Genomic DNA, 22,858 nt, shown 5'->3' with positions numbered 1-22,858 from the left:
ACCCAGTCTCCTGACTCTCTCTGGTTTTCCTCCCATCATACTAGGAGTCTGCAGAGACTGGGCACCTCACCCTGGGAGGCCCCCATTCATCCCCACCCGGAAGGGTAAGAGTATTGAAGGCCAAGATCTCTTGTCCCCATTAGCTTTGCTTTTTCCTGGGCCTCAGTGAGACAAATCGAGTCTTTTTTTTACTTTGTCTTGGTGGTTTTGAGGGTCTCTTCCAGTTCTAATAGCCAAAGAACATTAGAAATTTTCCTTTAATTTTCTGTATTTATACCCTAATATGATGAGGACGATGGTAATTAGTTCTCAGTCCCATAAGATGATGTTTAACTAAAACCTCTGGCCATTTTGGCTGTCTTCATATTTCTAAGGAAAATTCCCCAAATAGATAAGTAAGGCATTCTTCAGATGTTAACTCTCCATTTCATCCTGGTCCTAGGAAGCGTCGTCTGCCTTAGAATATCAAGGGTAATTGAAAGCTGAAAAGTTTTGGAAGAATGGCGTAACTAAGAATGGCTTTAGCCTTACCGTACAGTAACTGGGTGACCTTGAGCAAGCACAGTCCCTCTCAGACTCAGTGTTTTCCTTTGAAAAAAATAGGTGTAATACCTACTCTTGAAGATGCTGGGTTGATGAAAGACACGGGATCTGGGAAGTGCTTGAACCTAGTGGGAGTCTGCGAGATGTCCCTTCCCTCCTTCTACAAACAGCAGCTCTCCTCTTTCCAGAGTTACTAAGATGTCGACAGCCTGGGTCCGCTCCCTAAGTGACTGGCTCCTCTCTGAAGTCTGATCCTTTTTATTTTCCTTAAGTCACAAAGCCCAGTGTAAAGTGTAATTGCGTGTTTGTGAGTGAGAGAGAATAGATCAGGCTTCTTTGAAAATGGCTTCTTTGCTAAAACCACAACCTCAGATCTGATACCAAAAGAATCTGCTGGCACTGGTCCCTGTCAAAACAATTCGGAGACATCCAGAGACCATCCTCCAGAGCTGGCAGCGGGCCCCCAAGCTGAGCCTCACTCTCGAATTCCCAACAGGCTCAGGCTCAGGGGGCAGGCCCCCAGCACTCTATCGCACAGCCCCATGCTTCTGTGCAAAGGAGAGCTTGGCATTCTGAAGCAAAGTTCTCTCTCTCTACTGCTCCCGCCCCCTGCAGAAACCACACAGACACACGCACGCAGGCACAGGCACACACACCCCAATTTTCAGAAGGCTCTTGGCACTGCCCACCCCTTCCTTAGCTGGACAGAGCTGTGGAGCAGAAAGCAGGCCAAGACTGCCTTCTTCATTCCTAGTTCCCCCCCTTCCCTCCTCCAGAGTCAAGGTTTTGTCAAGAGTTTCAGGGGCAACGACTGGTGGGGAGGGGGCTGCAGACATCGTAGCTGCTGCCAAGTCCTTTTCTTTCTGTCACAGTATGTTTTATAAGCCCGCATGTAGTTTATTCTTCTAAACACTTCGCTAGGGTGCAAGGCCTGGAGTTGCCATAGCAACACCTTTTAACTCCTCCTCATCCAGAAGGCAATGCCAATCCCCAGGGCTTTGGGGGAGAAAGGCAAAAAGAGACACCTGTGGATGAGGAGAAAGGAGAGGGAAGGCCATAGGGGATTCCTTAGAGAGGGCCTTCACCCAGCAACATGGCACCCGGCCACGAAGAGAAAAGAGCCAGGAAGGTCCTGGAAGAGGAAGCTGGTGGGCTGGCGTAAGCATTTTTCATGGACTACAGTATTGATTGGTGGGGTCGTAGGGGTCAAGGGGAATGGAAACGTCTACACATTTCCTTCAGGGAGAGAACAGGCCGACATCAACCCAGACAGACTGGAAACGAGAAGGGCTGTGAGCTAGGAATACTGGGAGCCACCTACTGGACGCCAGCAGGGGACTGTAAGGCAGCAGAGGTCAACAAGCCGGCAGCCCACATCCACACCTCCCATTTTTAAAAGCATTATCTCATCCCTGCCACTAGTGCAGTGCACCAAACTGAGGCAGAACAGTTTTGGATCGGTGCCAGCAGTATCGAAGTTTTTTTGTTTCTTTTTTATTTTTGCTACCATAATGTTCTTGTCTTTGGGTACTTCCTGGTAACTTTGCTTTTCTCTGGGCGGTCTACTGAGGAGGGGGATGTGGGAGGATTTCTTAAATAAATCCAGAGAAATTACAAGAAACTTTCTGTATTAGCCCAGACACACAGCAGGAAACCTAAGCAGTGAACAGAGTCAGGCAGTGGCCCCCCTGGAAGCGGTCCCCTTGCTCCTGTTTCCTCTCTTCCCTGGTAAACTTCCAGGGTGGAAACCCAAAAGCCAAGAGCAAGGGGGAGGCATGAGGTCTCCCTCTCCCCACACACCAAAATCCAAGGGAACACACCCAAGCCATTGTCAAGTGGGGACGACGCCCTGACTCCAGCTGGCTCCGGGCCCCAACTATGTGCTCTTCCCTGAGCAAGACCAGAGCCCGCTGCCACCACCAGCAGCTCCCAGCGTTACTCAGGCGGGAGTGACACCCACGGGGTGAGGGCTGTCAGAGGAGGAGAAAGAAAAGCTTCCAGCCCTCAGGCAGCCCCAGAGAATCCTTCCAGGCAATCCACAAACCCAGGGGCCAGTCAGGTTCCCCAGGGAGAGGGAAAGGTGCACAACACAGGCCCCAGGAAACCACTAACACGAGTGACCCCAGGCCACACAAACGCCCGTGCCTGCCGACTGGACTGACCTGCTCAGCACAGCTACCTCCCTTGCTTCTCCTAGGCCCGCCAGGCCCACCAGCGGCGCCTCTCCCCGCCAGGCCCCTGCCTCCCCGCCCTCCTCCCCTGCAAGCACATTTGTGGAGGCCCACACCAGGACCCAGTGGAAAATTTCTTTCCCCTTTATGACTGTCCTTAAAACACACACGCTCCATTCTTCACCTCTGAATCTGCACAGGCAGAGGGTGGCTAGACTGTGTCCTACCGCACCCCCCAGCCTGTGTACACACACACACACACACACATACACACACACACACAGAACAAGGGCCACTGGACTTGCATGCCTTATGAGCTGGAAAGGAGACGAGAGATGTTTTCCAGCTGCTATTCCACCTCTAGCCAACCATGCACAAGTGTCCCGAACACTCCCAAACAAGTTCTCCCAAGGGCACACTCTCAAGGCCGTTGATACGGTTCTACTTCTTACTGAGTCTCTAATCAAGACACTAAGTCCGATTTGGAATAGTCACCATGATGTGACCCTTGGCATCTTTTTTCTTTTGGTGACAAATCTGTTTTCCACTGCTCAGTCTCCCCCTCCCCACACACATTCAAGGAAAAGAAATAGCCTTCCTGTGAATTCTCACAGCTATGTGATAAGTGATCCCTCACACACGCCACCTCCTGCTTGCTATCAACACTCTCAAATACAGTTCCTCCGGGGAGGGTCAACCCCACCGCTTTCTTCTCATTTTTCCCCTTAAATCCACCCAAACTTGGCAGTCCAAGAAGCTCAGTTAGCACTTGCCTAGGGAGTGTGAGGCGGGGTTAGGTCTCAGTGAAAAGAATGAAGTTAGTGGGGAGATGGTGAAAACTCAGAAAACTTCAAGTTTCTCTCTCCTGCAACTTTCCCTGCACATGGCTGGCAACTTTCTTTCTTTCTTTTTTTAACTATTCATCATCCCAGCACTTTAGTTGGCATTCAAAGTTTTAGAAACACTCTCCCCACCTTTCTCCCTCAGCCTGTCCTGTGAGAGTGAAAAGGGAAAATTTCCAGATGTCAAAAGGACCGGTAAGGACCTCACGCCCTAAAAGAGCATGGCTGCAAGGGGTTCACGCAGCCTCTGTGGGTTTCTCTGCAGGGCATCTCCCCCGTCGGTCATGCCAGAACCCCTGCCCCAGGAACCTGAGTATCCCCACCTCGTCACAAGCCCAGGCCGAGAAAAGGAGCGGGGCTCGCCATGCCACCCGGAGCAGCGCCCAAGTCCGGGCTGCAGCGCGCGAGCTGGCACCGCGGGGGCTCTGGCGGGGACACCGGGAGCGCTTACCGATGTCAGAGTTGCAGAAGGCGTCCTGGGGGTGGCTGGGCGAGCATGTGCACGCCTCGGCGCCCCAGTCCCCCAGACTCCAGCTGCCCAGGAGCACGACGAGCCCGAGCCAGGGAGTCATTGCCGCTGCCGCTGCCGCTGCTGGCCTCTCCAAAGTTGCCTTGCGCGCCGCCGGCGGGGTCGCCGCAGCCTGAGCTCACCCGCCCTCCCTTGCGGGGCAACTTTGGCTTCGGGCGCGCCGCCCTCCGAGTGCCCAGCGGGACGGGATGGGGTGCGGCGAGGCTGCCTCGGCGCTGGCGCACGACTGGGCGGGTGGGCAATCTCTCCGGGCGAAGCAGCGGGAGCTGGAGCAGGAGCCGGAGGAGCAGGAGGAGGAGAAGCTGTCCGAGCGTCCGCCCACTGCCTGCTCTACGCGGTAGCCCGGCGGCCGAGTGATATAGCGCGGGTCCCCCGGGCACCCCCTCTCGGGCGCGCGAGGCCCGCCGTCTCGGACCAATGGCAGAGCCGCATTACCTCATCGGCCCTCCAAAAAAGGGGCGGGGCCGGGGGCGCGGGGCGACGGGGCGGGGCCGCCCGTACCGTTCAGATCCTTATAGGGAATAATGCAGCTGTGGGCACGCGAGTGGGTGGGCTGGACGCGCCTCCGAGACGCACTGGCAGAGGGGCCCTCCGAGCGGCGCCCCCGTGCCCTTCCCGCCTGCACCCTAGCCACACGCCCACCCCGCCCTCTGGACGCCTCTGACCCAAACCGGAATCAACTACCACCAACCCCTTGGCAGGTCAGAGGTGGCCCTGTCCCGGAGGCCTTGACTGCGCCTGGTGGAAAGGATAGGCAAAGGCTAACTCTCTACCTTCTCTGGAGAGAGCAGGGTCAGAAGGGAAAGAAGCAGGTTGATGACCATCCCCCGTACACTCCCACCCCTTGTCGCCTCCCCTGACTTTCCTGTCCACGAGGAAGCCATCTGCCTTTTGGAGCTGGCTGTAATAAAAAGTTGTTTCCTGGGCTCAGGCAGAGTAACTTGTGAAGTCATTCAACAAACACTGTTCTGGATGCTGGGATGAGCAAAACAAACTCTTTGCTCCCTTGGAACTTGAAGGCAATGCATCAGTAAATACATGAGTACATAGGGTGATTTTCTAAGGTAATAGTGCCATGAAGAAAACAAAACAGAGTAATGGGTTAGAAATGACTGGGGAGGGTGCTGCTGTCTATGGGATAGTAAGGAAAAGTCTGTCTGAGGAGGTGACATCCTGGCTGAGATGTGAACAAGAAGCCTCAGCCATGTGTCAGTCTGGAAGGAGAGAACAGCAAGTGCGAAGTCCCTGAGCCTATTTGAAAAACAATAAGTAGAAAGGGCGGGCGGAAATGGTAACTCCACCTAGGGCAGACAGGTCTCCATCCTTCAGCAAGGAACTTGAGGGTGAACTGATCCAAAACTGGGATAAAACCGGATCCTGGAGAACTATCCAGGATCTGAGACTATGAGCTATAATAGATAACTGCTAATAACTAATACTGTGACTATTCTTATTATTCAGTAACATCTTGATTCTGCCTTATATTTTCCATATCTCACCTCATTACATCTCACAGTAATCCTTTTAGATAGGAAAAACACGAAGTATTATACACACTTTCCAGATGAGGAAACTGGCACAGAAAAGTGACATTACTTGGCAACCAGCCAGGAACTCAGTTCACTCATTCCCACCTTAAGAGAGGCTTTTATTTTCTTGGACTTTAGCAGCAGTTTGCTTTAACTGTGCAAATGCCCTTTTGCAGCTGGAGCCTTCTATCGTTCTATTCTTGGGTCGCTCTCACTTTCGCTCCCAACTCATCCCATTTGGAAAGAGACTTAAATGATTTGGCAATAGAAATGCTAGAAGTTTGGAACAAAATAAGGACTAGGAAGTACTGCTCAGAAATGCAAGTTCAACCTCTTTCTCAGAAACTCCTCTGTTTACACCTCAGAGAAGTGACATTGGAATGGGAGAATCAGAAAATTTCACTGGAAATGGTATTTCCAAGAACATTTTTTAAGCTCCTTTTTTCCTCTTAAAAATTTTAGCTATAAGGAAGGGAATCTAGTTTCCACATTTTTCTGTCTTGTCCCCTTCCCAACTTTTAAGACCCTTCCCACCTTAACTAACTATAGCCCGACCTAGAGAGAGCTTTCCTTCTCTCGGTGTTTACTTTAGAACTTTGCTCCTTGTTTCGTGGGATCTAGTTGTACTATTTCCCCAACCACACTAGAAAGACTTGGGGGCCTGAGATATTTGGCCACACTGCTTTTTAGCCCTCAGAGTGCAAAATTGGGTCCCTGGAGATATGGATATGGGTGTGGCCAGCAACCCATTGAGTCTTGAGCAGTGGATGCTCTGTATGCCACTCCAAGGATCCAGGTTGAATGAGGGCATACTTGGTCGGATTTTAGAGTTTCGTTTATCCCTGCACGGTGCCAGTCATGTGGAAGGTTTTATAAGCCTTTCCAGACCAAATCCACTTTGGATAAGCATCTTACGTGTAGAGGTCTTCTCTTCTCTCTTTTCTTCTCACTTTAATGTTTTGTCCAAATTACCAGTAGTTTTTCCAAGGGAAGGCTTGCCGAGAATATGAGTATCAGAAATAACTTTTGCTGAACTTCAAGCAGCAGGTTCTGTATAGAAAACATCTGAAGCTTTTGATTATGGCAGCTCCTTAATTATGTAAGTGTGAGAGCAAACAGATTGTTTTCCAAGCTGAAAGGTAATAAAATTGCCTTTTGGTTTATTTCCTCTCTCTCCCTATCCTAAGCTGGGCCAGTGTCTTTGGAGTTCAGCTTCCCTTTCAGTTGGGAAATTCTCCCTAATGTCTAACCTGAGGGGACTTCCTTTGCCCATCCATGTGAGGTCAGCTCAGTCCTCACGTTGAGGAAAAGAGAAAGCAAGCTTCGTGAATCCTTGTAGAGGGGAGCCTTACCGCTGGGGTCAGGCCCTCCAGCAAGCAGACCTCACAGCCATCAATCTGGATGTCATGGTGTCCATGGACCTATAATATGTAAGAATTGCTTTTTCAAGGCCACTTCAGAAGCTAGATGGAGTGAGCCTGGGGCTAATGATAAGAATGAAGATATCGGCTCCCCACTTTCTCTTGACAGCTAAGGACAATGATAGATTTATAAACCCCAGAAGAACTGAAGAAATTTCTAAATCTGTCTTGTCCACCCCCCTTCCTTTCGAGTTCCAGGATGCTAGAATCTATGGAAGTCTCTTATATTAGAGGTCCTGAAAAATGACCTCAGAGACTACCCATCCTCATTTTATAGTTGGGGAAAATAAGGTTCAGCCAGGGGAAGGAATTTGCCCAGAGTCTCACGGTTTGCTCGTGGCAGAGCCAAGATTTTGCTGCGGCTGCCTGATTCCTTACCTGGGCTCTCTCCCACCCACTCATGGGCCTCAGTCCCCCCCCCCCCCAGCTGCAGCACGTGACCTAACGTTTATACTCTTCTGCAGCCACTCTCAGTCCTGAATCTGCATTTCAGATCTATAGATGAGTTTCGGAGTCCCTTTGCACAGTGCCTAAGAAGTAGAGAATTCTGCCTGCACTGACTAAATCGTTCTCTGTTATGATAATAATCACCTCTGAGCCAATCATAATGAATACAGCTCTGTACTCCTCAGAGGTTTATCTCTTTTGTGTTTACTTTTCCCTTTCTAAATTATCTAATACCTTGTGAAAACATTTCAAACATATTGCTGCAAAGAGACACATGAAAATTTTCTTTCTGGGGGACAAAAAGAGACTGGGGTGAAAGAAAAAAAAAAAGCAGAAGACCTGAGATTTGTTCCAAAGGTTGCTGCAGAGCAGTTGTGTGTGTGGGCAAGTCACCTCACCTGTCTGGACTCAGGTTTCCTGTTTGTTGGATGAAAGATGTAACTCAGTGATCTCCAAGATCCCCCCTGGCTGGAAAGTCTCAGAATCCATGGAAAAGTCTCAAGCGCAAGGTGAATGTCTCTGAAGGGAAGATAGATCTTGCCATTTCAACAGGTATGAGACAAATCAAACCTGACCAAGACTGAAGCATGTCCATCAATCTGTCAATCAACAATGAGTTTCTATTCTGCTTTCTGCTCTCTCCTCCAAGACTCAGGCTGAAAACAAAGATTGTGATGGCAAAGGCATAGGAGAGATTGAGGGTCTTGTCCCTGATAGAGCCCCACTGTAATTACTTGTTTATCTGTCTTTTTGCCTCTTGGGTCATAAGCACTAAAAGGTCAGGAAATATGCCTTTTGTTATCTCCATACCTTATTTCCAAAATTCATTGAACTTCTCTACTGCCTTAAGACCACAGCTTAAATGTCACCTCCTCCAGAAAGCCTTCTACGATTCCCATCCCCAGTCTTTGTCAACCCCCTTCCATGTTATCCTGTGCTTCTTTCTTTCACACCACTTGTCTGATTATAAAGTGATTGTTTACCTTCCTGGATTGTAAGCCCTTTGAAGACAGTGTTAGTAATAAAGATCGAGTGTTGGTAACAAAAAAGTCAGTAAGTATCGGTTGAATGAATGGAATTGATTTGGCCCCACTGGCCCCTTTCCAGTATTCAGATAGGCAGGTGGTAGCTCCTTGGAGAGCTCACAGAGCCCTATCCCTCTGGCCAGTGCTAGGGGGCACTGTAAGCCAGAGAACACCCATTCCCTCAGCCTGCATCCTCAGCCAGTCTCACTGAGAAGGTGGGAGAAGCACAATTCCATGCTAGTCAGTGGGGTGTGGGTGCCTTTGAGTGGGTGAAGCTAACCCCTCCCATCTGCAGTGGCCACAAAGCTCTCAGTCAGCATCCCGCCTGGGTCCTCAGCTGCCCAGCTTCTCCACCCCCAGGCTGGCCACATGTCAACCCAAGGGGAGCTGTGCTCTCAGGAAGCTACATACTTGTGAATCATAGGTTTGTGGGGATTGGGGAGATCTGGGAACACAACAGAGGATGCCACGGTCCTACCCTTCCAGGGCAGAGCTGGCCTCTGGAAATTAAACCTAGTGAAGGTACTGACAAGATGTGAGACATTTCTGCTGCGGTGTAGGGAAACACCTCTTTTCTTTCCCGCCCCTTCTCTTCCAGACCCCAGCCTCAGTGGCTTTCCCCAAACCCACAGTCCATCTGAAAGTCATTACATTCAAAATAGCCTTTTCCAAGCAACAGACAGCCCTGGTCCACCCATCACCATGAGCCCTGGCCAGACCCTCAGCAGGGTTGCTGCCCAGCACTGGGGAATTACGGACCTAAGGTGGTAGGTACTTCAGGTTCTCTCTGTGTCTGGCACCAGCAGGGAGTAAACACCTTTCCTCTCTTCCATCTGGAGCCAATTTCATGGCAGTAAAATTGCAGGGCGTCTCTTGCCCCAGCTCTCCCCCAGCCCTGCCAGGGAGTGAAGACCCCTTAGTGTGAGTCTCTGGCTGAATTCACCTGAATCCTGGGGTTTTCGCATTTCTTTCCACAGAGAACTACTCCCAGAGATTTTAAGCCAGAAAACACATGTGCACGGTGGAGACATTTTGTGCCCCGCTTTCTGGGGTGGTGGGAGATGGGAAACAGAGCTAATATTCCAGCACTTGCTCTTTTTTTTTAAAGTGACTGTGTGCTCAGTTGGTCGATTATTTCTGTGAAGGGTAATATGCAGTAGAGGCAGAACTTCTCCTCCTCGACCCTGTCTTATTGTCTTCCTTATGCCCATGGAGTTCGTGTTTTTTTTCCTTTAAAAATGAGTAGCTCCTTTGTGGTTTCTTTGAAGGTTGCATGCTCAGCTTTGCACAGAAGACACACATGAGCGTCTCTGCCTGGTGCTGTGTGGCTTTGGAGGGAATGGGGTGGACAGACAGACATAGGGTTGCTCTGCTGTCAGACTGGGCTGCAGATCCTGCTTCTGCCAAGGTGCTTGAGCTCTCTTCGCTTGAACCTGCTGGAATTGAAATTGACTTATCCTGTGCAATGGGGATGCCCAGAGAGCAGGTGATGGTGTCGATCACATCCTTCTCTAAACTCGGCTGCTGAGACTCCAGTCTCTCTGGGTTTTTGCTTTCTGCCTCCAACGGTACCTTCTCAGTCTTCTTGGCAGGCTCTTTAGGCTCTTCCTGCCACTAAAATGTAGGTGTTTCCAAATTTTCGGTCCTTGGCTCCCTTCTCATCCCTTCCCTTCCTTTCCTTTTCCTTCCTTCCCCTTCCCTTCCCTCCTAGCCTCCACACTCTCCCTGGCTAATCCCACCCTCTCCCCTGGATCCACCTACCACTCTGCTCTGTGCCCTAGAGTGGACACTGTAAGCAGCAGTATCCCTCTGAGCTCTTGTCTAGATCCAGCTTCCCCCTGGACAGTTTCACCTGGAGGGCCCATGGCCTCCTCAGTCCCTAAGGGTCCAAACTCATTGTCTTTTCCTCTCAGCTCTCTCTGGTGTTACCCATCCCCGCCACTGGCACCATCATTCACCAAGTCCAGTAGAATTTCACTCCACACACCTCTTCTGACCATTCCTTTCTCCCTGTTCCCACCATGTCTGCCTTGGATCAGGCCCGGGTAGTCTTTCCCGACTATTTCAATAGGCACATAATTGCTCACTCTGCCCAGAGTCTTTCTCTATCAAATTCAACTTTTGCACTGCTGCTGGTGTAAAGTTTTTCAAATATAAGTCTGAAATCATGCTGTCCTTTGCTTAAAAATGATTCATTTGTTCTCCATGGCTTTCTGAACAGTCTTAGACTCCAAAGCAAAGCATACAAGGCTCTCTGTGATCTGGCTCTTCTCAGGGCCCCACAGAGGGGGGCCATTCGAGCAGAATACAGTGGGATTGCTACCGCTGTAGTCACACAACAGCATGTCCTGTCCTTGCTTATCTCTTCCAACCTATGCCCTCGTTCCCATCTTCCAACCTTTTAGGTTCTGGCTATCAGTTTCCTGCCTCTGAGGCTTGTTCACACTGCACTTTTTGCCTGGAATCCACCTTCCATCTTTATGTCCCTGACCCTCATCTGTCAGGATCTTTATCTTTCCAGATTCAACTTGAATCAGCTCATGGATGTTTTCCTGACCCTCTCTCTGCCTCAGCGGAGCTGACGACTCCCCCGAGGTCTCTCCTTCCTCACTCCCCTCCCACCCACACAGTATCCCCCAGATTTCCACGGTGCCTCCCACACTCTGTTGCCCCTAGTGGTTAATACGTCTTTCTCTCCCTTAGACAGCAAGCAAATACAGGGGCGTTTTCAGTCTCTAGCTCAGCGTCTGCATATCGTAGGCACTTACCAAATACTGAGAGAATACACTAACCAATGAATGGCAGAGAAAATAGGGGGAGGGACAGTCAGTGTATAAGCTTCACAAATTCACCATAATAGAGTTTCTGGAGTCCAGCTTCTTGGGTCCAGAAAGTCAACTAGATTCAGCTCCCAGAATTAATCAGTCCCAGGGACACTAAGATTCAAAAGAGACCAGCAAATTCCATTGTCTTTGGTTCCAATGAGAGATTTAATTGTCATGTCATGTCATGTCAACACGACCCTCATAGTTTTCCTGATAATCATAGAGAGCTTCGTATGAAGCTAGTTTCTCATCAGAAAGTTGCTTTGGTGTGTATGGAGTCTGAACACAGGGAATGAGGTCACAAGTTTATTTCAGCTGAGACACTGTGGAATTCCCCTTCTTGCTGAGGGGAGTCCTTGGCCAAGGGCACGACAATGCCCACACCTGCTGGCAAGAGTCCCTCTCCCTGGTCAGTGACAAGACCAGACACATATTGCCGACTTTAACCCCTTTGGTCTTTCTATTTTTCTGCTCCAAACTTGCCACTCCTCCCTTCTTTTGCCCAGACTTTTTCTGCGCCAGGAATATCATGATCCATTTGGTTTCTATATTTTAGATTACAGTCACCTTCCAATAATGACCCTCAGGTCAACAAGTTTGGGTTTTGGGTTTTGAACTCTCCCCTTACCGTATCTTGATTTACTACCACAGATGGCTAAGCGCGTGCATGGTGTGTGAATTTATAGCTTCAGTGTTCAGAAGACAGAAAGCCTTCTTTCCATTGCTCCACTGACAGTCTCTATTTGCATCACAGCTTGCATGTCACAGTGTGTTCATCAGCTCTGGAGAGAAAGTACAGGGTTCCCTCCTTCCTGCCCTCCTTCCTTCCAATTTCCTTAGACATTGACTGGTTGTCCACTAGTACACAATAAGCACTGAGGGTCTAACAGTGAACAAGGCACAGACCTACCCTCAAGGAGTTCCCAGTCTAGTGGGAGAGAAAGATGTGAAAACAATAGTGAGTGGTGTGAACTATAACAGGAGGGTCAAGTGTGCCATGAGATGTTGGGCCACTCTACCAGGAAATGGGGAGGTATTTGGAAACCCGTATTATGGTGAGATAGAGAGCCAGAGGTGGGAGAGAACTGTGGGTCATCAAATCCAACCCCCTCATTTTACTGATATAGGAAAAGGTCCAGAGATGTGGGCTTCTTTATGGTCACACAGGATTACTGGCAAAGGCGAGACAAGAAATTAGACCCCTTAGTATCTCATCATCTTCCCATCACTCCAGACTCCTCTAATTCAGTGCTGGGCCCATGAGAATTAGATTAGTATTAGATTAGAATTAGATGAGATTAATTAATAAATAATTATTTTCCTGTCCTGTAACATTCATCAACCTTGGGATGATAAGCTGAAGAGATTTCTAAGACAAGAGAAAGGAAAGGGAACTTGCATTAGTGGAGTACCTGCTATGTACAGGCACTTTCAATACAGTGTTTGCTCCAATCCTCGCGACCCTAAAAAGGAGATATTATTTTATGCCCATTTTACAGCCAAGAAAACAGAGGCTCAAAAATTAAATTTCTTACAAGGAAGGAGTGGCAGAGCTGTGATTCAGACCTAGAGGTCTCTTTCCAAACCAGCAGTCCTTCTGGAGACTGCAAAGTCACTGTACCCATAGGTTCATGAAGTGCTGGTGACTTCCTCTTCATCTTTTGGGTTCCCACTGAGTACTCAGAGCTCTTGATCACTGTATGATGCAACCAAGCAGAAGGAGACATGGTACCTCCACAAGGAGGGCCAGTGAGGGAGCTTTTATTAGCAGGCAAGTGAAATGCATCATCTCTTGTTTGACCTGATTTGCAGTGGAGAAAAGGCAGGAGAAATTATAGGGCAGGCAATATTTGGGGGTAAGGTTAGGTCCTTCATTACTCTGAATGTGAACAGATGCCACCAGAAAATTACATTTGTATGACCAGAAAAGGGCCCAGAATCTAGAGGCAAACTGATGGAATAGTGATCAGTATTTTTTAACAGCTTTTGAATATGGCTTCATTTCCTCCTGAAATTTTAAGCATACGATTGAGGAAATATACCAAGTTTTTGTCTCAGTTCTGCCACACACAATAGCTGAGTGACCATGAGTAAATCAATAAACCCCCTTTCTTTAAATGTAAAACCAGGGGTTTAGATTTTATGATCTCTCAAAACTTCCCAATGGAATATTCTGGAAGGCAGACTGACAAGGGGGTTAGGGACCAAGGCTTGTGATGTCAATAAACCTGAGTTTTGATCCTTCTTCGCTTTTTCACTGTGACATTGAACAAGTTCCTTAACCTCTCTGAGCCTCAGATATCTAATGGAAGAGAAATTCATAGGATCTTCATGAGGATCAAACAAGGTATAGTGAATAAGGCACTGGTACAGTCCTGACACATAGTAAATTCTCACTGAGAACCTGTATGGACCAGAGTGTGGCCCTACAGCTACAGAGAAGAATGAGACCCCTGCCATCAAGTAGCCTATTGTCTATCAATCTATGTTTATGAAGGAAGAGCATATTCCCATATCCTATCCTCTTTGACCATGTACATAATACCCAAAGAAGGGATGGGGGGAAGGAGGCAGCAAAGGAAACCAAAACTTGATAGTAATAGCTAATTCTTACAGAGTGCCTACTGAGTGCAGGGTGTTCTTCTAGGCAGTTTGTGTATATTAATTCATACTAATTTTATAATGAAAGCTGTGAGGTAGACGAGATTATCCTCGCCATCCCTTTTTTCTTCAGGTATAGAAACAAAGGTACAGAGAGATTATGTAACTTGCTCAGGATTACATGGGCAGGATGCTGCAGTGCTGGGATTTAAATCCAGAGCAGTCTGGCCCAAGAGTCCATGCTCTTAACCACCCTTCCAGCCTGCCTCTTCAGGGTGAAGGTGAACACGCAGAAAATAGCAAGGATACAAGGGGCCAATGCCCAATGTCTGTCGCTGGGTGGGTCTTCCTTCCCAGAATGCCTTGCACCCATCAATCAAGGTGTGTAGGAACATGAATCAGCTATGGTCCCTATCAGAAGGACACTTAGTAGGGCAGAGAGTACATCAGCAGGCTCTACTGAAGAATAATATTCATGGGGTCAAGGTGATTTCCACCTTGGGATGAGCACAGAAGCTAGAATCAGAACACTTATTCAAGTCCCATCTCCTCCATCTACTGAGTTTCTCTCTAAACTTATATTTACTCTCCATAAAGTGAGGACAAACATTTAATTAACAGAGGTAGTTTTAAGGATCAAATAATAAATAACTGACATTGACTGAGGATTTATTATGTACCAGGTCCTGTTTTTGTACTTTACAGGTACAAATGTATTTAATTCTCAAAACTCTAAGATGTAGGGGCTGTTATTATCATACCCATTTTATAGAAAAGAAAGTTGAGGCATAGAGGGGTTCAGTAATTTGGTCGAGATCACACAGTTAATAAGTCGTGGAACCAGAATTGGAAGTTCAGCGTCCAGTTCTGTGCTCCTTACCACCTCTCTGCACTCCAGTGATGGGTTGAAAACATTTTGCAAACACTAAATGTCATTGTTGTCTATTCTCTTACTTCCATGTTTTAAGTCTTTGTTCATGCTGTTCCCTTGGCCTGTAGTGCCTTTCCTCCTCTTACCTGACTACCTCTTACTTGTCTAGAGGGGTGAAAAGTGAGGTTCTGGAGCCCCCAGTGGTGTGTTGGAGCTGCCTCACCCTGGCTTATGAGAGCTGATGGTTAAATTTTCTGGAATTTTCCCAGTCAGCTGTTAAACACGGCTATTATTAAATATGTAATTATATAAACTTACAATCAAATTATATTAAAAACACAGGTAATGAATACTTAAAACTCATCACTTCATTATTTTATTATGTTATACCCTAATCTATGCTCTTGAGGTTATTTCCAGCTATTGAATCTGTATGGCAGAAATAGTCTTCCCAACTCTGCATTCTGTGACATCACACTGGTAACTTAAAATTGGCCACGATGGGAGTATTTATACCATAGTAATTGGCAGGTGCTACAAACTAGGCTTTTTGTCCTGGAGAGCTATTTGTTAAGTATTTACCAGCACACCACTGCCATTTATTAACTGTGTGATCTTGGACAAGTAACCTTTCTGTACCTCAGTTTTCTCATCTGTAAAATAGGGACAGCATTAGTGCCTACTTCACAGAGTTGTGAGGAATAAACATCATGCACGGGAAGGACTTAGCAGAATTCCTGGTACAGAGTCAGCCATCAATAAGTGGCCACTGTCAATATTATTATTAAGACAATCGTATTATTATCATTAGTCATCATCTCATACAAGCAGCCTCTCCTTCCACCCAAGCTGGGTTCCACCATCAGAGATTATCTGTGACTTGATATTCATCACAGTGCACTGGGATTGTCATTTTCTGTGTCATTTTCCCTCTTTAGGAGGCGAGCTAGTTGACAAAATCTAATTGAGTTTTCTGAGCACTTAGCCCAATGTCTGACACACAGTAGGTCCTCAACAAACTGTTAGATTAGATTGTTAGTGAGGAAAGTGTTTCGAAGCTACTGAAAAACCAGAATTAGGGAACTTGGAGGTTTCTCTAATCACATTACAAACTTTTAAGAAATTCTTCTCCACATCCAAGCACTGCTGGAATACTGTGTTTGGGGTTCATGCCTTGGGAGTACCTTATAATGTGGTCATTTTGGAATTTCAGGAACTAAAAGCCCCCTGACTTGGTGCCCAGACAGACCCACCACACACTGAACTCTTTTATAACAAAGTTCTCAGTGTGTGTAATATGGAGCCCCTGTGATAGTCTTAGCATGTCAAGAATATGACCAGTAACTTTCCAAACCGCTTGAAGGTAGCTGGAACTGCCTCTGCCTCAAGTATTTAGAGAAAAAAGATTTTGATGTCACGTCAACAAACTCTTAAAGAGACTGCACATACCTGGAGTGCTTTTCAAGGCCTAGGAGCCAGTGGTTGGAGGCTGATTTCAGGGAGAAAGGAGGGGAGAGGCCAAAGGCATGTTGAAAAATCATTTTTTGTCTGTTGTTCCTTTGTATGAACTGGTTGCTGGCTTCTGCAACACCCAGTAATTAAAATGGCTGGAATGCTTTGCATTTTTACAGCACTGTGAAGGCGGCTCAGAGGCCTAGAGCTGGAGCCAGCTGGAGGCCCAGGGATCCTACCCCTTGGCCTGGCAGAGGCGGCTGGCATCTGCCTTAGGTGGTGGTGGGGGGCGGGGGGAGTTGGCGGCAGGAGGGAGGGAGGAAGTCAAAGGTCAGCAATAGTTCCCACTGCTCTTCTCCTTCCTTAGTCAGGTGCATCCAGGTGCCCCACCTCTAGAAGGAAGGTCCACATGGGCCACCCACCTTCTGGAAGTCTGTAGTGATTAGTGGTGCTGCCTAGGAATGGTAAACAATGATATAGCTCTCCTTTATTAACTATCTACCCTGTGTCAGGTCCTGTACCAATAACGTTATGTATGTTATCTTTTTTCAAGAAGAAATCTCAGACCGTAACACTCTCCTGCTCAAAACTCTCTCTGGATCCCTCATGCGTTTAAAATGAATTCTAAATGCCTCCCGCTTCCATCCCCCACATGATATAGTCCCCGCCAGCACTGTCCTTCCCCCACTCTCCCTTCAGCTCACCATGTTCCCCACCATGCTGGCCTCCTTTCCATGTTTCACCAAACCCAGTCTGGTTCCTGCTCCAGGACTGCCCCATCTCCTCCCTTGACCTTCCCAGGTCCAGCCATGGCCGGTTCCTTCTTGTGATTCAGCTTCCAGCTCAGATGTCACCTTCTCAGAGACATCCTCCCTGGCTGAAGTACGACAACCATCCCCAGTCACTTGTGCCTCCCATTGCCCTGTGTTTCAAGTTTATTTCCTTTTCAGTACTTATTGCTGTCTGGAAAAAAAAACTTACTTGTTTATTTTTTATTCATTGTCTTTTCTATCTAAAATAGAAGCTCCTTGAGGTCAGGGCCCTTGTCTATCTTTTCTCTGGTGTATCCACAGCACCTAGATCAATAGTCAATAAATATGTCGAGATAATGAATCTTCACAACAGCCCAACAATCTGGACATCCTTGTTCTGATCTGCCAGGAGGAAGGGCAGTTAAATAGCTTGCCCAAGGTCACCCCATAGGAAGCGATGTTCCCAGGTCTGTCTGACTACTAAGCCCATGCTTTGGGATGAGCATGCATAACCTTCCCCCATGCACAGCTACTTTAGAAAATAATGGAAAGATGGTGTCTGCACTTCAAGGGAAGGAGTCAGGACTCAAGGCTAACTATGAGTGCTTTAGTAATGTAACGGTGGTGGTACCAAGAAAGAAGAATGTAAACACGTGATGGGAACCCACCACCCTGGTGGTCTAATCCAAGTTCTGCCACGTGTGCTACCTTGGATGAGTTAATTACCCTCTCTGGGCATTTTTTTTAAATGTGCAGAGGCTGTCTGCTTCCACCTCCCCAGGGACAATTATGTGACAGTGTGTGAAGCCCCAGCATTCTAATGACCCTCTCCTGTCTCGTGATGGAGAGGCTGGAATGTTGCATGGATCACTAGGGTGGGAACCACACCATAGGGAAACAATGCTCTCCTGACTGTGTGGGTATCTTTGGCAATAAGCAGCTAGATTTAGAAGTTGGCTTATAAAGCCTTTTGGGAGGGCAGACTTAGTTAACTTAGTTAAATGAACATCATCACTGCTCCTTTCCGTGCCTATGCATTGCCTCCCTGGTAGAGCCTGGCTGCTCAGCCTGACCTTCTGGCCCCAGAGTCTGTCCCAGCCTCTCACCCCCATCTCTAGGCTTCATCCTAGCCAAGCAGGATCTGTGCCCTTCCTCACCATGACGCGAGCTGTATCTTCTCCCCACCACTGGCTTTTTTAAAAGTGTTTTATTTTGATGTAATTCCTATTTATAGAAAAGTTGAAAGAATAGTTCACAGAATTACCAGATACTTTTTGCCCTAAAGGTTAAAAAGGTTAACATATTACTACATTTTCTCTCTTCCCTCCTTCTCTCTCCCTCTCTCTCTCTCTCTTTCTCTCTCTCTCTCTCTCTCTCTCTCTCACACACACACACACACACACACACACACACAACTGAACTGTTTAGGAGTCAGCTGCAGACATGATGCCTCTTTACCCCTAAATATTTCCATATTTATTTCCCAAACACAGGCCACCATCAGCTTCTGCAGTGTGAAGCAGCTCAGGCCCTGGGGTTTGCATTCCAAACCCCAGCTCTACCTCTTAACTAACCGTGTGCTTTTATGCAGAAGGCTTCACTCCTCTGGACTTCAGCTTCCTCATCTATAAATTGGGGGCACTAAGAACACCTACCTCATAGGGCCAGCGTGAGAATTAAATGAGATACTCCATGCTGAGGGCTTGGCACTGTGCCTGGGATATGAAAAGTGCATAATAAGTAAATGGGAGTGTTTTGCTAGAATGCTGTGGTTTTTTCTTCTTTGAAATGGTTTGATTTCTTGGATTTCCCCTTATTCTTCTTTAGGCCAATTCTCATAGGAAAAAAACAAGACAGGTTCTTTCATTCATTCCCTCCTTATTTATTGAGCACTGATGCCAGGTCTGACCCTTTTCTGAGTACTGAGATAGAGCAGCAAACAAGATAGACATAGTCCCTGTCCTTAGAGTTTATGTTGCATGGTGGAGACAGACACTAGACATGGAAGCAAATAGATGGGCCATTTCAGTGGGTCATAAGTGCAATGAAGAAGAGAAAACCAAGGGACTCTGGAGCCAGGGAGTGTGCAGGGGCCTCCTTTGATTAGGGTAACCAGACAAGACTTCTCAGATGAGATCAAAGTTCTACTAGATTCGTTCAGTCTTAGAAAATGCCTTCTGGGAACATGTCAGGAACAATTTGATTGCTCAATAAATGTTTTTCTCATGATTGTGTGCACAGTGGGATGCATGAGAGTTTAAATCCTCCCAAAAGAACGTACTCACGGGAGCAAGCACTTCTCTACCACTTGCTTGGAGCCATGCACTTTACATATATTATCCTGTCAGCCTTCCTGGACTCCCTGTGAAGTAGATATCATTCTCCTCATTTTATAGATGAGGAGACTGAGGTTCAGAGAAGCAGCTTCATTTGCCCAAGAACAAAGAGAAAGTCAAAGATTCTCTGACTGCATCTCGCACCAAAACTCCACCTGGAATCACAGTGTCAGCCTCTTACTACTCACAAGGACAAAACAGCAGGTTTTCATTTGAAGAAAGAGTGTTGTGCTAGATGTCAGAGGTGCTTTTCTAACCCCGGCTCTGCTGCTTATGAGCCGTGAGTCTCAGTATAACCCTCCTTGACACTGGATGGTCCCTTGCATCCCCTCCAGCTGAAACAGGTGAGTTCACCTGTATTTTTTTTAACCTCCTCTGCCTCCTCTTTGATGGAGAAAAGTAATGCAAAGCGGGAAGAGAATTAGGAAAACAGATGAGCTGTGGGTATCACCTGCACCAAGTGATCACACCACGAGCCAAAGAGTGGGTCTGCCTGGGAGGGGCAAGAAGGGGAGAAATGCCTCCCCTGCCTCACAGCATCCAGCCTAGTGCCCTGTGCACAGTAGGAGCTCAAGCCTGCTCTCATATGGACAAGTGCAGCTATTCTCTTATGCCAATTAGAAAAGCAATGACATTGCTTATGGCCACACCACGTGCATTGTGCCAATATTGCCAGCTGTGATATGCTATTCTATTCCAGGACTTCTGTTTAAAGCAGGCCACTGACATTAGAGAGTTTTCAAAGTAGGGTGAATGGGGGAGAGTTACCATTGTGGTTAATTGACTATATTAGTTATCTATTCCTACATTACAATATTACCATACACTTAGTGGCTTAAAACAACACACATTTATTATCTCATGGTTTCTGTGGGTCAGGAGTCCAGGCCTGGCTTAGCTGGGTCCTCTGCAAGGCCACAATCAAGATGTTGACTAGGGCTGCGGCTTCATCTTGCTCACGTGATTGTGGCAATGTTCTGTTTCCTGTGGACTCAGTTTCTCACTCGCTGTGGGCTGGAGTTCACCCTCAGCTCCTTGCCATGTGACTCTCTCCATAGGCAGCTCACTATATGGCAACTTGCTTCTCCAAAGTCAGCAGGGAAGAGCATCTTCTCCCCAGATGGGCATCGTAGTCCTATGTAATGCGATCACATACACATAATCATATACATCCCACTGCTTTTGCTGTATTCTACTGGTGGAAAGTATGTCATAGGTCCTGCCCACACTCAGGAAAGGAATTATACAAGGATGTAAATACCAAGAGGAGTGGATAAAAGGGACCACATTGGCTTACCTTCTAAACAGAGTGAACAGAGCGATCAGAATGTTGAAAGCCCCAGAAAGCATGGAGTATGGAGAACAGTTGAAAGCACTTGAAAAATTTAACCTGGGTAAGAGGAAAATGATAATAATAAACACTTACATTGCTTTAACTGAGGACTTTTCATATCTTAGCTCACTTAACTGTCATACAGCCCTGTAAGGTAGATACTATTATCGTCCTCGTTTTCCAGATAAGGAAACTGGATCACAGATAGCTCAAGTAATATGCCAAGGTGACACAGCTATTGAGCAGTACTGCTGGGAGTTGAACCCAGGCAGTCTGCCTCCAGGGTTCATGTCTGGCAAAGACCGTCAGTCATTAGAAGACAAGGTTGAGTTTCCCCTAAAAGATACAAGGACCAAAGGGTAAAAGCTACCAGGCGGTAGATGCGAGGCTTACCAGAAGCTCTGAGTCTACATTGCCAGGGCATAATTAGCAAGTGCTGAGGAGCAGCTGTCCAGGTGAGACTGGGAAGTGTGCTCCTGCACACCGCGGTCTCCACAACTCCCTCTTGTCTCTTTGACTGAGGCCATAGGTAGGTTATTTCCCACACTGCTCTTGCAAGGCCCCAGACTGCACCATGAACTCCTGGGCCAGGCATTCAGGCAGTATAAACCTGTGGTCACGGGAGGAAGCAGAGGAGGAGCTGGGCCTTAGTGACCATGTGAGAGGCTCAGCAATTGTAGCAAGGGAGTTATAGACAAGGATGCAGGTATCAAGTAGGTCAGCCTCCACTATGAATTGAGAGCAAGGCCCTCGCGTCCCTGGGTCTTTAGCTCCCTTGGCTGTATAATGGCAATGACAGATTCTGGTTCCCCTGGTCCTTGGGAGGATCCAATGAGATCCTGGAGAATGAACTAACTACTTTGAGGCCCAGAGCCATAGTCTAAGCAAGGCCAGATTCCTGGTATTAGAACTACAAGACATGAAAACCCATTTGTTTTCCTTCTTACTGTGGAATTTTTGTTCAGAAATAGTTTTGAAGGGGGAAAAAAATCCCAGCCCTTTGAGAAAATAGGATGGGGAGGACTCATGGAGGGAAAGCTTCATTGTGAGGTAAGGAGTTCTTTGTGGATAATTTTTTGTTCTATTTTTAAAAGAAAGCTATTCTTCAAGATAATGAAAAGAAAAAGTAAGGAGAAAGGCATATTCGTCTGTGGATGTGCTTTGCCTAAGAATCCCAAAGCATCCCCTGGAGAAAGGAAAATGCATCAAAAAATGATCTGGGAAACCCTTAAACAGCAATTGTGCCTTGGCCCTGCCTCAGCCAATCATCATCAACAATAGTAATAGTTAACACTTAAGTAGCATTTTCTATGCACCAGGCACTGGTATAAGTACTTTATTATTAATTCCTTTAAACCTCAGCTCAGCCCTGTGGGGCGAACACATTATCATAATCCCATTTAATAGGTGGGAGCTGAACCCCAGAGAGGTTAAGTGACTTAGCCAAGGTCACACAGCCCATCAGAGGCAGAGCCAGGATTCAAACCCTTCTAGTCTTAAGGGTACTCTTGGTACCCTTGACCACTACCTACTCAGACCCTCAAGGATTGATTGAGCAGGTACATGGATAAGGCACCATTCTGGGTACCAGTGGGGTGAGAGGGAGGAGGTGGGAGGCATAAGGAAAGAGCAAGACCCTAAAAGTTGAATCTCCCCAGGCTAGGCTAAGTCCACTTTCTGGCCGTGGGACCTCGGGCAGGATTGTGAGCAACTGGGTCTTTCAGGTCTTGGTAGTTCTAGTGCCTTATACAATTAAGAAGCAGTTGACGGAAGGAGGGAGAAAAGGAGAGACAGAGGGACAGAGAGAGACAGTGAGGAAGGAAGAAAAGAAATAGAAGCAATAATAACTAATTTTAATAGCAGCTAGCTCTTAACAAGTGTTTATCTTGCCAGGTACTGCTAAGTGCTTTACCCACATTATATTATTTAATCCTCATAGTAACGACCCTATGACATGGTTAATATTACTACTTCCATTTGAAGGATAAAGAAACTGAGGCATGAGAAGGTCATTAGCTTGTTCAAGGTCACATAGCTGGTGAGTTGGGGAGCCAGGATTCCGACCAGGCAGTGTCATTTTAGTGCCCAGACTCTTAGTCGGTAACAAAAACAGTAAATGTTTGAGGTCAAGGTGTAATCCCTCCCATATGCAGAGTACTTGGCAGATTACAAAACTCTTTG

The 22,858-nt window shown here is 47.2% G+C and overlaps 2 protein-coding genes across 2 annotated transcripts in view; one reads left to right on the top strand and one right to left on the bottom strand.

Annotated features, from left to right (window-relative positions):
• TIMP3 (TIMP metallopeptidase inhibitor 3) overlaps positions 1–4,384 on the bottom strand; it is a 57,099-nt gene extending 52,715 nt beyond the window's left edge. The window contains exon 1 of the mRNA XM_082851138.1: positions 4,008–4,384. Within this exon, the coding sequence (XP_082707264.1) occupies positions 4,008–4,128 (121 nt within the window). The 5' untranslated portion in view covers positions 4,129–4,384. The remainder of the gene's footprint in view (positions 1–4,007) is intronic.
• SYN3 (synapsin III) overlaps positions 1–22,858 on the top strand; it is a 460,653-nt gene that overhangs the window by 218,981 nt on the left and 218,814 nt on the right. The window lies entirely within an intron of this gene.

This window comes from Leucopleurus acutus (genome assembly GCF_964270905.1).
Source record: "Leucopleurus acutus genome assembly, chromosome: 11".
Lineage (NCBI taxonomy): Eukaryota > Metazoa > Chordata > Mammalia > Artiodactyla > Delphinidae > Leucopleurus > Leucopleurus acutus.
This window is presented reverse-complemented; position numbering and strand designations above follow the sequence as displayed.